The sequence below is a fragment of the Cololabis saira genome, chromosome 4 (genome assembly GCF_033807715.1).
Source record: "Cololabis saira isolate AMF1-May2022 chromosome 4, fColSai1.1, whole genome shotgun sequence".
Lineage (NCBI taxonomy): Eukaryota > Metazoa > Chordata > Actinopteri > Beloniformes > Belonidae > Cololabis > Cololabis saira.
Window position 1 is genome coordinate 33,272,931 of NC_084590.1, and position 14,706 is coordinate 33,287,636.

At 48.1% G+C, this 14,706-nt stretch overlaps 1 protein-coding gene across 1 annotated transcript; it reads right to left on the reverse strand.

The window, feature by feature from the left end:
• Window positions 1-1,988: 1,988 nt before the first annotated feature.
• On the reverse strand, window positions 1,989-5,516 carry LOC133442395 (extracellular calcium-sensing receptor-like). Its single transcript, XM_061720377.1, has 8 exons — window positions 5,377-5,516; window positions 4,736-5,036; window positions 4,333-4,622; window positions 3,961-4,256; window positions 3,505-3,710; window positions 3,174-3,395; window positions 2,965-3,088; window positions 1,989-2,887 (listed from the first exon to the last, which is right to left on the reverse strand). Exons 1-8 carry the CDS (start codon window positions 5,514-5,516, stop codon window positions 1,989-1,991), a joined length of 2,478 nt encoding a protein of 825 aa, XP_061576361.1.
• Between the last annotated feature and the right edge of the window lie 9,190 nt (window positions 5,517-14,706).

Genomic DNA, 14,706 nt, shown 5'->3' on the forward strand with positions numbered 1-14,706 from the left:
CCCCCATGTCAACAATCACTGATTGGCTGAAGCGGTTTTCACACAGGGCGCACAGCGGCAGCCGCCGCCGGCTTTCCCATTCATTGTGTATGTGATGCCGCCGCAGCAAGGGCGCAGGGTCTGCCGCTGAGTTTGCGCGGCGGCAAAGGGCGCAAGTGGCAACCTGGCGGCATGCGCCCTCTTGCGAGCTCTGCCGCTGCTCAAACTCAGCAGCGTGCGCCCTGTTGCGCGCCGCCGACCTCGGCGGCAGACCCTGCGCCCTTGCTGCAGATGAATGGGAAAGCCGGCGGCGGCTGCCGTTGGTGACACAGTCATCTGTATCAGGGAAACATCAAAAACATGCAGGACAGCGGCTCTCGAGGACCAGGAATGGGGACCACTGTTGTAGAACAGAGACGATCAAGATGGAAGAAAGAATGATCTTGGTTATGAACTATAGCCTCCTTTTTCTCAGATGAACATCCAAATTTGTTTAGATATTGATTATTATTTGTGTGTGTGTGCGTGCGGCGTTCATGTCCGTTACCGCTGTTGAATCTACGTTGCTGAATTGCTGAATCTCGTGCGAAACGACACTACATGATATCCAGCACCCACCAGCAAAAACATAATTCGGCACCTATGGTTGGAGCTCAGGTAGGATTGTATCCATTGAAAGGCATTCCCGGTGGTATGAGTGGTGATGTAGGCCACTCAGGCTGCATCAGAGGAAAACATGCTGGGCTGGAGGTCAAACACAAAACCACACTGTAGCATAAACCCACGGTACTCAGAGAAACCCCCGTCATAGGGTGGTGGGTTCAACACAGGTGGTTCCCAAGCTGGTATGGCAGTGAGAGGTGGGGCCTGGGGGGGAGTCATGATGGCAGGGGCTGGTGCAGCATCAGGTGGAGCAGCAGCGCCCAGCGCAGCGAGCAGCAACGACAGGGTGTTCATCTGGGCGGTGAGTGCAGCTTGCTGCTGCAGGAGCTGTTGAAGCTAACCAGACTGATTCTCCTGCTCCCCCCTCAGGGTCTGTACCATGGTTGCTGCGTTGGTGAGCTGCTGGGTGTGATCCGCCAACAGCGCACCCTGGGTCTGGAGAGCGTGGAGAGTGTGGGTGGAGCATAGCTCCGCTGATTGGCTCTCGGTGGTTGCTGGTTCATTCATGGCCAGATCTCAACATTACCGGGTCATAACAGAAGAATCAAACACAAGCACACAGGAGGCAGAGAAGGGATTAATGTCTTTAAGGCTTTATTTGCCAAAGAGTGAGAAAACTGAAGGGCAGCCACAAGGAGGGCTGGTATCCGAACTGGACTAAAAAAAAAAAAAAAAAAACTTCCAACAGGAAACAGCACAGCAGGTCCGGGTCACAAGAAGTTATGGAAAGATCTAGCGAAGAGTAGACTGCTGAACCGGCTCTTATAGGCAGTGGTGATGATGGGAGGATTGGCTGCAGCTGTGCAGTGCTGTCCTGTGTGCTCGTTAATGAGGGGAACGTAGATTGGGTCCAGCTTGTGCGGAGGCAGATCTCTCAGCAGTGGGGGAGGGGTGACTGGGAGATGCTGCAGGCAGAGAAGCAGGAGCCGTAACACAAACTTTTCTATTCTACGACACTCTGTTCAGTAAAAGTCTGAAAATTCATTTGATGACTTGTGTGCTCTCTGACCAGGGCCCTTCAGTGGTCAGTTATTCTAGAAAACAGTATCAGATGTCTAAATATTCAATACATGCATATTGATTAATTAAAAAATACATCGGAACCAACCAGTTTATTCAGAATTTTTTTATTTTTACGTTCTATTTCAAGTTTAACATGTCACAACATGCACGTTAAAATAAAACCATTCAATATACCAAATTCAATTACACAAAGTGTTGGAAAATTGTGTGTTCAAATGTTTGACCGAGATTTAAAGTTTTTGTTTTTCTCAAATTAACTTTCGCAGTCTCAGATGACATCACCAACATGACTTACATATTTCCAAGCAAAAAATATACAAGGATTAATCTTTATTCATTAAAGCTTTCTTAGTGTTCTTATCAGGCTGAAACAATATAATGAAACACTTGGGAGCAAACATACACAGTATGAGACCAAAACTGGAGGCCAGGATGGCAAATATCTCCACGGCTACAGTAAATTTCCCAGGAGAGCTGACATATGCTGGGATGAAGGTGATCCAGACTGCACAAAATATCAGCATGCTGAAGGTGATCAGCTTGGCTTCATTAAAATTATCAGGTAGTTTCCGAGCTAAGACTGCTAAAACAAAGCAAAAAATGGCCAGAAGTCCTATGTAACCGAGCACAGCCCAGAAACCCAACGCAGAGCCCAGTGCACATTCCAAAATGATCTTTTCCTTGTATGTGGTTAGGTTTTTCTTTGGAAAGGGCGGGCTAAGTAGCAGCCAAATGGTACATATTAAAACCTGAATGAAAGTGAAAGACACCACAGTCATTCTTTGCTGCGAGGGACCAAACCATTTCATGACATTACTACCTGGCAGTGTAGCTTTAAAGGCCATTAATACCACTATTGTTTTCCCAAGTACGCAAGAAATACAGAGAACAAAAGTGATGCCAAATGCTGTGTGACGCAGCATGCAGGACCACTCAGAAGGTGCTCCGATAAAAGTTAGCGAACATAAAAAACACAGAGTCAGGGACAAGAGCAGCAGGAAACTCAGCTCAGAGTTGTTGGCCCTGACAATTGGAGTTGTCCTGTGACGAAAGAAAATAGTTGTTGTTATGACGGCTAGACAGGCTCCACCAACAGAGAATGCAGCCAGGACGATCGCAAGGACTTCGTCAAACGACAGAAACTCTACAGGTTTGGGGAGACAGGCATCTCTCTCTGCATTAGGCCAGAATTCACTGGGACACGGGAAACAATCAAGGGAATCTGGAAAAGAAAACCATCAGAAAGTGCTGTTAGCACACATAGTTTTTATAGATAAGTATAGCAAACATTTATTGTACCTGTAGTGTTGCTAATCTCTCCCTCAGGACATTCCACACAGTCATAGCAGCAGATGGGCTTCCCTTTCTGCAGAACTTTACGAGTTCCTGGAGGACAGCTATCACTGCACACTGACACCGGCACCTGTCACAAAGACACAGCTGTAACGAGTAGCTGTTATGAAGCAGATCAAGAAAGTTTAATTAGTTATTGTCGTTAGGTTCATTACTTGTGCGCCACCCTCCACCCAGGTCAGGTTCTTGCTGATACGAAACTCCTGGCTCACTGGCTGAGAAGCATCATATAACCCCACTGTTACCAGCTCCATAAAACCACTCTCACTCCTCTGCCAGTTGACCAGCTCGTAAACAGCCACAGGATCGCCGTTAGCATCAAATGACACATCATAACCATTTTGGGAAAACCTGACTTTCTTCAGCTCAGTAAAAACCTGAGATGATTGAGTTAAATGAGACAAATGAGGAAAATAATGATTGAGAATTACATTTAATTCAAATGTGTAATCAAGTCAGTGCGATTAATTTTTTGTTTCTTCTGACCTGCTTGGATTCCAGTCTTAAGTTTTTGTCACACTGAGTTGTGAAATTTGTCTCCTTACACACTGCATTGTGAATGGCATGTGCTATTGAATAAACAGCCTTGTACACCATGTTAGTAATTCTCAACTGTGATGTTTCGGTGTACGGATTCTGGAGCGTCTGCATGTCCTCAGTTCCATCACACACACGCTTGTCTGCAGCAGCACCTACACACAACAACAACAGAAGTGGGGGGGTTTTCCTTACAGTACATTTTTTCTTTGTTTTTATAATTTTCCCATGTTTATTTAAGTACACGTGAAGGTAAAAAAAGAATTGCCTCGAGGAAATTACATGGGCTTTGTAAATGGGTGTACAAATTCCCACTCCTTAAAGTGTTTGCAATCAAGAACTAAACTAAACAGTTTTCGTAATCGTCACATGCCTAGCATTCCCAAAAACAATAGAAAATCTCACTCTTTCCCAGGCTGCACATGAATGCATCCTCCCAGAATTCCTTAAGCATTGGGGAAGCAGACACTTTGGAGGGAGAGAGATCCAACACGAAATCTCTCAGACCTGGTATAACAGATTTTGGAATTCCAAATCCAATGGCCCCTTCACAAAAATGAAATCTTAGCAAGTCTGGGTCTGTTACCCACGATTCACTGCCAATCCACTGGCGAGGAGATGAAGGTTTTCTGTCAAGCTCTTCTAACAGGATTTTCAAATCTCCAGTGGCAGCAAATGCCACAATAACCACAGCTTTAGATCTGGACAGACAACAGTGAATTATTAATTTATTTTTCATGAATAAATGAATAAATAAAAATGAGCAACATCATTAACCTGCGGATAACGTCAGCTATTCTCTGAATCTTGATGCGTGGGTCGGTCCGATAGAAAGATTCAGAGTATTCCACACAGATTCCCTCTTTGAGAGCTGCATTAAGAAAAGACGCCATGCCATTGTTGCCATAATCCGAGTCGGACCGGACAGCACCTATCCACGTCCAACCAAAGCGTTTCACCAGTTTGACCAGTGCCTCAGCTTGGAACTGGTCACTGGGAATTGTTCTGGAAAAAGTTGGATACTGCTGCTTATCTGACAGGCAGGCACAAGTGGCATAGTGACTAACCTAAAAAGCAAAACATGATATTTAACCAGTCAGTGAAAATAAATACATAAATAAATCATGGCATTTATTAGATTACATTTTTTCTAATCAGACTTTTTTTTAAATATATATACCAGAGGAATGTTAAAGGGTCCAAAGATGCGCGACATGCCGATGGATGGCGTGGATCCAGACTCACCCACGACACCCACCACACTCCCAGATCCAGACCCGGAGCAGTTTGCTCCGGTGTAAAAGACTGGTTCCAGGCCGTTTGATAGCTGAAAGGCCGCCTGCACGGCCACGGGCACTAAGCCACAGGTGTCGTGGATCTGATAACCCAGCCGGATCCCCGGCAGCAGCTCCGTGCTGTTGTTTATCTCCTCGAGCGCAAAAATCATTGCGCGAGAGAAGCGCAGCTCCCGTGCATCAATGCTGCATACACACAAACTACTGTTAAAGTTCTGTGATTTTAGAACAATATACAAAATGTAACAAAAAAGCCTCGGAAATTGGCAAGTTCTGCGGCAAACTTTTTTAAATGTAAAATAGGTCAAATAAAATAGGTAAAATGTGATTCCAAGAACGGGCAATGTTTAACTTTATATATGAAGACAAAAATAGGCAGAGGTTTCCAGGCCTGACTGCTTGTCAGTCCAACTTACTTTTTTCTACACTGCACATGCAGAAGGATTGAACATCATGACCAAAAAATCCCAGCTTTTATAACCTTACATGTCTAACATCAGTTGCTCATAACTTTTAACCCACTAACCTCCCTGCACACCGCAGTGGATCGGGCACCGTGGTGTAGTTATGAATCTGTAGGTGCATGTTGCTGTGGATTGTGAAAACACCTCCAATAACATAGTCACCATCCATGGAGAATGCAGGTAAACGAGCAGTGCCCTGCATTTTACATTTCACCAAGAAAGTCTCAGTACTGACCCCATCAGTCCCAGTCTCTGAAAGCCCAGACTTCTGTTTCAAACCAGTCTGAGATGTGCTCAGACCAACAACTGAGTTCACTTCAAGCAAACTCAGTGCCAGTCTCATTCTAATAAAGAAAGCTGAAATCTCCATCCCTCAGACGCATCTAGGTGAAAGTGGGTTGTCACTGGCTTATATACCTCTTCTTTATGCACCAGAGGGGGAATGTCCTCACCTATTGGTCTTTAACTCTTTTTTTCCTTCAACAATGTGTGCTTTTCCTTCACACTATGTGCCATTGTCTTTTTTCAAAACATATCTGGCCATAGATAGATAGATAGATAGATAGATAGATAGATAGATAGATAGATAGATAGATAGATAGATAGATAGATAGATAGATAGATAGATAGATAGATAGATAGATAGATAGATAGATAGATAGATAGATAGATAGATAGATAGATAGATAGATAGATAGATAAACACTGCAAATAAAGGAAACAATGGGCTAGAAAATAGCAAAGAAAAAAGCATAATTCCAACCTTTAAATGTTTTTTACACTCATAGTTGTGTATAGCTGTAAATTACCCACCCTATGGTTATTACTGTTACTTGAAGACACCAAAGTACATATCTTTCTGTGTAGAGATTGTTATGGTGTTTCTTCACCCAAACTTTGTGGGTAATTAGTTACCTTGATGCATCTTCAGATGAACAGCTACATGACATATTATATTAATCCATCCATCCATCCATCCATTTTACACCGCTTATCCAGATCCGAGTCGCGGGGGCAGCAGTCTCAGCAGAGATGCCCAGACTTCCTTCACCCCAGACACTTCCTACAGCGCTTCCGAGGGGAGTCCGAGGCGTTCCCAGGCCAGCCGAGAGACATAGTCTCTCCAGCGTGTCCTGGATCTTCCCCGGGGTCTCCTCCCGGAGGGACATGCCTGGAACACCTCCCTAGGGAGGCGTCCAGGAGGCATCCGATACAGATGCCCAAGCCACCTCAGCTGACTCCTTTCAATGTGAAGGAGCAGCGGCTCGACTCCAAGCTCCTCCCAGGTGACTGAACACCTCACCTCTAAGGGAACTTCCAGCCACCCTGCGGAGGAAAATCTCAGCCGCTTGTATCCACGATCTTGTCCTTTCGGTCACTACCCAAAGTTCATTACCATAGGTGAGGGTAGGTGCGTAGATTGACTGGTAAATCGAGAGCTTCGACTCAGCTCCTTCTTCACCACGACGGTCCAGTACATCGACCGCATAACTGCGGACGCTGCACCGATCCGTCTGTCAATCTCACGCTCCATCGTTCCCTCACTCGTGAACAAGACCCCGAGATACTTGAACTCCACCTGAGGCAGAACTTCTCCACCCACCCGGAGAACGCACGCCACCCTTTCCCAGTGGAGAACCATGGCCTCAGTCTTGGAGGTGCTGATTCTCGTCCCTGCACTCGCACTCGGCCTCAAACCGCCCCAGCACATGCTGAAGGTCCCGGTCCGTAGAAGCCAACAGGACAACATCATCCGCAAAAAGCAGAGATGAAATCCTTTGGTTCCCAAACCGGATCCCCTCCGGTCCCTGGATACGCCTAGAAATCCTGTCCATAAAAATTATGAACAGGACCGGTGACAAAGGGCAGCCCTGCTGGAGTCCAACATGCACCAGGAACACATCTGACCTACTGCCGGCAATGCGAACCAAACTCCTGCTCCGATCATACAGAGACCGTGGGCCCCGGACCCCATACTCACCGAGCGCCCCCCAGAGAATGGCACGAGGGACACGGTCAAATGCCTTCTCCAGATCCACAAAGCACATGTAGACTGGTTGGGAAAATTCCCATGAACCCTCAAGCACCCTGCGGAGGGTATAGAGCTGGTCCAGTGTTCCACGACTGGGACAAAAAGCGCATTGTTTCTCCTGAATCCGAGGTTGAACTATCGGTCGTATTCTCCTCTCCAGTACCCTGGCGTAGACTTTCCCAGGGAGGCTGAGAAGTGTGATCCCCCTATAGTTGGAACACACTCTCCGGTCCCCCTTTTTAAAGAGAGGGACCACCACCCCGGTTTGCCACTCCAGCGGTACTGTCCCCTTCCTCCATGCGATGTCGCAGAGGCGTGTCAACCAAGACAGCCCTACGACATCCAGAGACTTGAGGTACTCAGGGCGAATCTCATCCACCCCCGGTGCCACTGAGGAGCTTACGAACCACCTCAGTGACCTCAGCTTGGGGGTATGGATGAGAACGTCCAAGAGTCCACACTCTCTGCTTCCTCAATGGAAGGCATGTCAGTCGGATTGAGGAGATCCTCGAAGTATTCCTTCCACTGCCCGACGATGTCCCCAGTCGAGGTCAACAGCTCCCCATCCGCACCGTAAATGGTGCCGGCAGAGTACTGCTTCCCCCTTCTCAGGTGCTTAACGGTCCGCCAGAATTTCCTCAAGGCCGACCGAAAGTCTTCTTCCATTGCCTCACCGAACTCCTCCCAGACCAGAGTTTTTGCCTCCAGGACTGCCGGCCGAGCTTCGGCTTGCTTGGCCTGCCAGTACCTATCTACTGTGTCAGGAGTCCCACAGGATAACATAGCCCGGTAGGACTCCTTCTTCAGTCTGATGGCATCCTTTACTTCTGGTCTCCACCACCGGGTTCTAGGATTGCCGCCACGACAGGCACCGGAGACCTTGCGCCCACAACTTTGAGCCGCCGCGTCGACAATGGAGGCAGAGAACATGGTCCACTCGGACTCAATGTCCCCCGCCTCCCCGGGGATCCGAGAGAAGTTCTCTCGAAGGTGAGAGTTGAAGACGTCCCTGATAGAGGGCTCAGCCGGACGTTCCCAAAAGACCCTCCATTTTGGTCTCTCCGTTTGGTTCTGCCCGGTCTGACCAACTTCCTCCTCTGCCAGCGCAGCCAACTCACCACCAGGTGGTGATCAGTTGACAGCTCAGCCCCTCTCTTCACCCGAGTGTCCAAGACATACGGCCAATGGTCAGATGAAACAACCAGAAACGACTAGGGTGTCCTAGTTTCACGTGCACTGATGGACACCCTTATGCCTGAACATGGTGTTCATTATGGACAAACCGTGGCTAGCACAGAAGTCCAACAACAAAGCACCATTCAGGTTCAGATCGGGGAGGCCGTTCCTCCCAATCACGCGTCTCCAGGTATCATTGTCATTGCCCACGTGAGCGTTGAAGTCCCCCAGTAGAACAATGGAGTCCCCAGTTGGAGCACCATCAAGTACCCCTCCCAGGGACCCCAAGAAGGCCGGGTACTCCACACTGCAGTTTGGCCCATAGGCACAAACAACAGTGAGAGACCTTTTCCCGACCCGAAGGCGCAGGGAAGCAACCTTCTCGTTCACCGGGGCGACTGAGCTGGGGAGCTATAAACAAGCCCACACCAGCTCGTCGCCTCTCACCCTGGGCAACTCCAGAGTAGTGGAGGGTCCAGCCCCTTTCAAGGAGCTGGGTTCCAGAGCCCAAGCTTTGTATGGAGGTGAGCCCGACTATCTCTAGCCAGTATCTCTCAACCTCACGCACAAGCTCCGGCTCCTTCCCCCCCAGGGAGGTGACATTCCATGTCCCTACTGAGAGGGTTTTGGGTCCAGGGATTGGGTCGTCGAGGTACCCCGCCACGACGGCTACTCAATCCACAATGCACCAGTGTGGCAGAGTGGAGGAGCTGCAGCCACTCAGGCTGACGGGACACAGGTGTGGCCCGTCAACCTCTCCACCCTGCCAGCCTTATAAAGAGGACTGAGGAGTCTGTTGTGGAGGAGCTGTTGGAGAGGCTGCTGCTGGAGCTGAAGCACGTGTGTTGGTGTCTTGGAGAATAAAAAGGGTTGTGCACCCCCCCCCCCCCCCCCCCCCCGTAGCACTTGCCCTGCTACAACCAGCCTCTCATGGACCTTCCTGCGGGTGGTTGGCCTACGGGAAGGTTGGCCCACGTTGCCATTACGGGCTGAGCCCGGCCGGGTCCCATGAGCAAAGACCCAGCCACCAGGCGCTCACTTTCAAGCCCCAACCCTAGGCCTGGCTCCAGGGAGGGGCCCCGGTGACGCCGATCCGGGCGACGTAACGGTCCTTGGTCTCTTCCTCCTCATGATTGGCTTGTGAATCGCTCTTAGCGTATATTATATTATGCAACTACTTATTTGTACAAAACATAGTTATACAAATCCAAGTCCTTTGATCTTCAATATTCTGTGATTGGCTCACCAATTTAGGGGAAAAAAAAGAAGAAAAAACCATCACAGTACATTACAGCTTAAAACAAGTTCTTTGATATGTCCAGTGTGATTCTACAAGACTGACCCATGACTTTGTGGACTAGTTTCAACATTGAAGTAGCAACATCTCCAATTGTGGCAGGAAGTTTAGTACAATCATAGCAAAAGCTATATTTCAACAACTGCACAGATAGTTTCCTGATAATAAATCAATGTTTTGATGAGTGTCCGTGTTGTGAAAAAAACGATTAATACCTCGGTATAATATGTTTATCCCACTAGGTGAATCTCTGGACTGAAACGGGATGCATCTCAGTTACCATGAGTAAGACTTGGGATATGAGCCAGATTTGTCAGTGGATCACCAGCTTCCTGAGTGACAGGAGGCAGCAGGGGAGGCTGGGGAGCATCACATCCACATCCACATCCAGCACCTGGACCATCAGCACTGGCGCCCCCTAGGGGTGCGTCCTCTCACCACTGCTCTTCTCCCTCTACACCAACGACTGCACCTCAGAGGACTCTTCTGTGAAGCTCCTGAAGTACACGGACAACACCACCATCATCGGCCTGATCCGGGAGAGGGGGACGAGTCCGTGTACAGACAGTAGGTGGAACAGCTGGTCCACTGGTGCAGTCAGAACCACCTGGAGCTGAACAGACTCCTTCAGGTTCCTGGGATCCACAATCTCCCGGCACCTGAAGTGGACCACCCACATCAACTCTGTCAGGAAGAAGGCTCAGTAGAGGTTGTAATTCCTGCATCAGCTCAGGAAGTTTAACCTGCCACAGTAGCTGTTGATCACCTTCTACACTGCCATCATCCAGTCTGTTCTCTGCACCTCCATCACTGTCTGGTTCGGATCGGCCACCAAACTAGACAGGCACAGACTGCAACGGACAATCAGGTCTGCAGAGAGGATAATTGGGACTAACCTCCCACCTATCCAGGACCTGTACCGGTCCAGGACCAGGAAACGGGCAGGTAGCATCTCTGCAGACACCTCACACCCAGGACACAGTCTGTTTGAACTCCTCCCCTCTGGACGGTGCTACAGAGCACTGTACACGAAGACCTCCAGACACAGAGACAGTTTATTCCCCCAAGCTGTTGCTCTGATGAATTCTCATCACTCATAGAGTCTCAGAGTAAGCAATCACTGTGCAATAACAATAATAGCAGTAATTATAATAACTATCACATTCTGTAACAATGCACCTTCCAGCAACAATCATGTCTGCCTCATTCTGCTGCACCTTTCACTTAAAAAAAAAAAAAAATTGTACATATGTTATTTTATTTAGAGCCGTCATTTTCTACCTCATACTGCTGCACCTTTCAGTTCTCTAATTGTGTATATGTTAATAAATGCCTACATTTGTTTATTTACTACATTTGTTTATTTACTTTACTGTTTGCTATTTTTAAATCTGGGTACAGCGAGCGAAACAACCGGAGTCAAATTCCTTGTTGGACAATGTTCAAACTTGGCCAATAAAGATGATTCTGATTCTTTTTTTTTTTTTTTTTCCCTTGTCTGCACACATATTAATGATTGATACCATGACGGTAGAAACCAAAAGTATATATATGTGCATTATTACTATATTTAATATATATATACATATATATACGCATACATATGCGTACACATACATAAATATACACATACAAACCCAGTGATTTTTTTTTTTTTTTTTTGGGGGGGGGGGGGGGGACGACATCCACTGCCAATCCAGGAAGCAGGAACACACGGAAACACACGTCAAGCACTGGAAATCTGCAACAAAAAAACACAAACAAAGCACGAAACCGGCACGGAGCCAACCAAAACAATACCAGCAATCGACCTAAATCTTGAGATCTGATCGCAGTCTGAGCTAAGCTATCGCTACCGCTACCTAAACCCAAAAACTAGAGAGCCAGCATGCAGGTGAACAAGCCAGTGTGTATGTCTATGTGTATGTGTGTGTGTGTATGTATATGATCATGTGTGTGTGTGTGTGTGTGTGTGTGTGTGTGTGTGTATATGCATGTGACTAAGTGACTATGTGTGTCTGTGTGTGTGTGTGTGTGTGTGTGTGTGTGTGTGTGTGTGTGTGTGTGTGTGTGTGTGTGTGTGTGTGTGTGTGTGTGTGTGTGTGTGTGTGTAATAAACCAAACAAAGTTCCACCTGAAGTGTAGCTATAGTGGGGGAGGGGGGGGAGGAACCCCGCCACCAGCGAGACCAGAGGCCGACACGGAAGAGCCCGGAACCCAGGCCCCCGGCAACCCCACAGAGGGGAGAAGTAGGAGGGAGGCAACCCACCGCCTGCGAGCCCCCCCCCCCCCGGCGGCCGAGTGGGCCCGCTGGCGGGGCCCCCACAGCGCGGGAAGAAGCAGCCAGGGATCCCGCGGCGGCGGACCGCGACCCAGGCAATCCCCGGCCACCCGGTCCGGGCCGGACACGCGGCCAGGAGGCCCTCACCCTTCAGGCCAACGACCCCCACCCGGCAGGGGGCCAGCCTGCCCGGAGAGACAGAGCCGCCCCGGCCCCCGACGCGGGCAGGCGCACCCGCCCCCCACGAAAGTGGCCCTCCAAGACCAGAGGGGCGCCCCGCCGCAGAGGCAGCGGGGGGGACCGGAGATGGGCCCGGAGAGAGGGAACCCCCCAACAAGGCGACACCCGTGCAGGCCCGACAACGGAGGGCCCCAGACCCAGGCATCCCATTCATTCATCCATTCAACTTTCCGATATCTATACTAATAATAATATGATATACTATACATAATAATAATACTAATAATACTACTACTAATAATAATAATAATAATAATAATAATAACAATAACCATCTTTGTATAATATAATATTGATAAATTATTAAGTTTTGATGTCCTGCCAATGGAGGCCCAAATCCTCCATGGCAGGACCCTTCCATACCGCATTCTCACCGACACAGACACACAATCACGCACCGTTTCCCCCTCCCCGGAGGGGTCCAGCTCCGCCAGAAGGCACCCCAGGCTGCACGGCGAGCCCCGCCAGGCCCGGGTATCCCGACCCACCTATCCCATCTGATTCTGATTCTGATTCTCATTTAAGTAAATTTTATTAAGCAGTTGCATCCAAGTGGATCAGAAGATGGATCATGTGTCTCGATGCAGCAATGACACAGAACAAAGGATGCATAATGATTTTTAAAACACAAGTGATGATTCATCCTTACAATTCTGATTAACAGATCTGTGTAACATCAGATAAAATCTTTAGGAACAAAGTATCGGTTTGCACACTCTGTACCCAGACAGTAGATTTGGTTTAATTAAACAAGGCCAAGGCTAAATCTTTCCATCACAATAAGTCAGGATTTCAGCAACACCACAACACTGAGACTGCCCAAGTAAAGGGCTTCAATGGCATCCGCTTGAACACAGATAGCAGCAACACCGCATTCCCGATACTACAGAATCTACTACATTCAATATGGTCAACAATAATATCTGTCACGGTTTTGTCACTTCCTGTTTTGCTTTGAAGCCCAGGGGCCTCATGTACTAAGAGTGCGTGGATTTCAACGTGAATTCGTGCGTGGAATTAACAAGACCGCAAAAATTCATATGTACAAAGCTGTGCGTACGCCCAAATCCACGCAGGTTGCTCTGTACATCCCAATCAGCGTGGATTTGAGCGCACATGCGGGAGCACAACACTCCGCCTTGTCTCCTCCCTCAAATATATGTTTGAATATGAGAATGATGCTTTATTGTCATGCATATTATATACTAACGGATTAAGACCAATGTAGCCTACACGTTTATTGAGTCTTACACATTATGGATGTCCGCGATCACCTCTCTCATATAACAATGTGAACAAAATACATTTATATGTAAAACATGAAGCATCACGATCTGATTCCTCTGCTGCAGAAATAAAGACAATTTGTGCCAACGGGATTATCGAGGTGCAAACGTGAGAAATAAAGAGCAAAGTTGCTGTAACTCGGAGTGTTGCATCCGCAGGAGGAGAGACAGGTGTCGTGCCAAAAAGTGATTGAAGGCCAAATACAGTTAATGAAAGGTTGTTTCTGCCTAAATATGACTTGATCTCATTCTTGAGCTTCGTAATCTGAAATCTGACGGTTTAGCGCTCTCGCTCAACGGGCTGCTGTGCCCGCTCCCGCGGCCAGAAATCAGAAGAAATCAGATTCTGGCAGACAATCACTTTTTGGCACAACACCGGTTTTTGCTTCAAAATTAATTTTAATGTATTTCTGTCCAGACACAGTTATGGGATGTTTAGGATCTGGCTTTTATCAGTAGTCCTCCCATACGGTCGTCATGACGACAGACAGATGTCCGACCTGCAGCTCCAGCTGAAAGATCATGTTGGTCTGAACCGGAGCAGCTGGTCCAGTTCAGGCAGAGATCCAGAAGATCCTCTTGGTACCTGAACCAGCTGATGGTCCAGTCTTACTCCTGGACCAGCAGGTCGGTGTGGTGCCTGAGGACTCGCTCCTGATCAGCAGGTTCCTCTAACGGAGCCAAAGCTCCATCGGGATTTGCGGGTTCCATCGTTGAGCTCCTTTAGTTGTTTGTTCAGATCATGTGGTTGATTATGAGATTGTTGCAGCTCCACTCTTGTCTAACTTATTTGGTGATGTGGGGACTGTCATGTCCTTCACGTGGTCGTGAACTTATTGTTGACGTTAAGTTTCCTCATATTCTGCACTTCACTGCATCACCAGTGAGTGTCGCCAACGGACAAAACCTCAGAAAAGTGCGTACAACAGCCTTAATGTGTGAGTGAAGGACCGCAGCTTTCTACGTTCACGTCATTATTTGTACATCTGACCGTGAGCGTTGAAAGTGGCGTACGCACGTTTTTTGTGCGCCGCACTCTTAGTGTTTGAGTTCTTGTTTGATGTTCCTGTTTCCCATCTG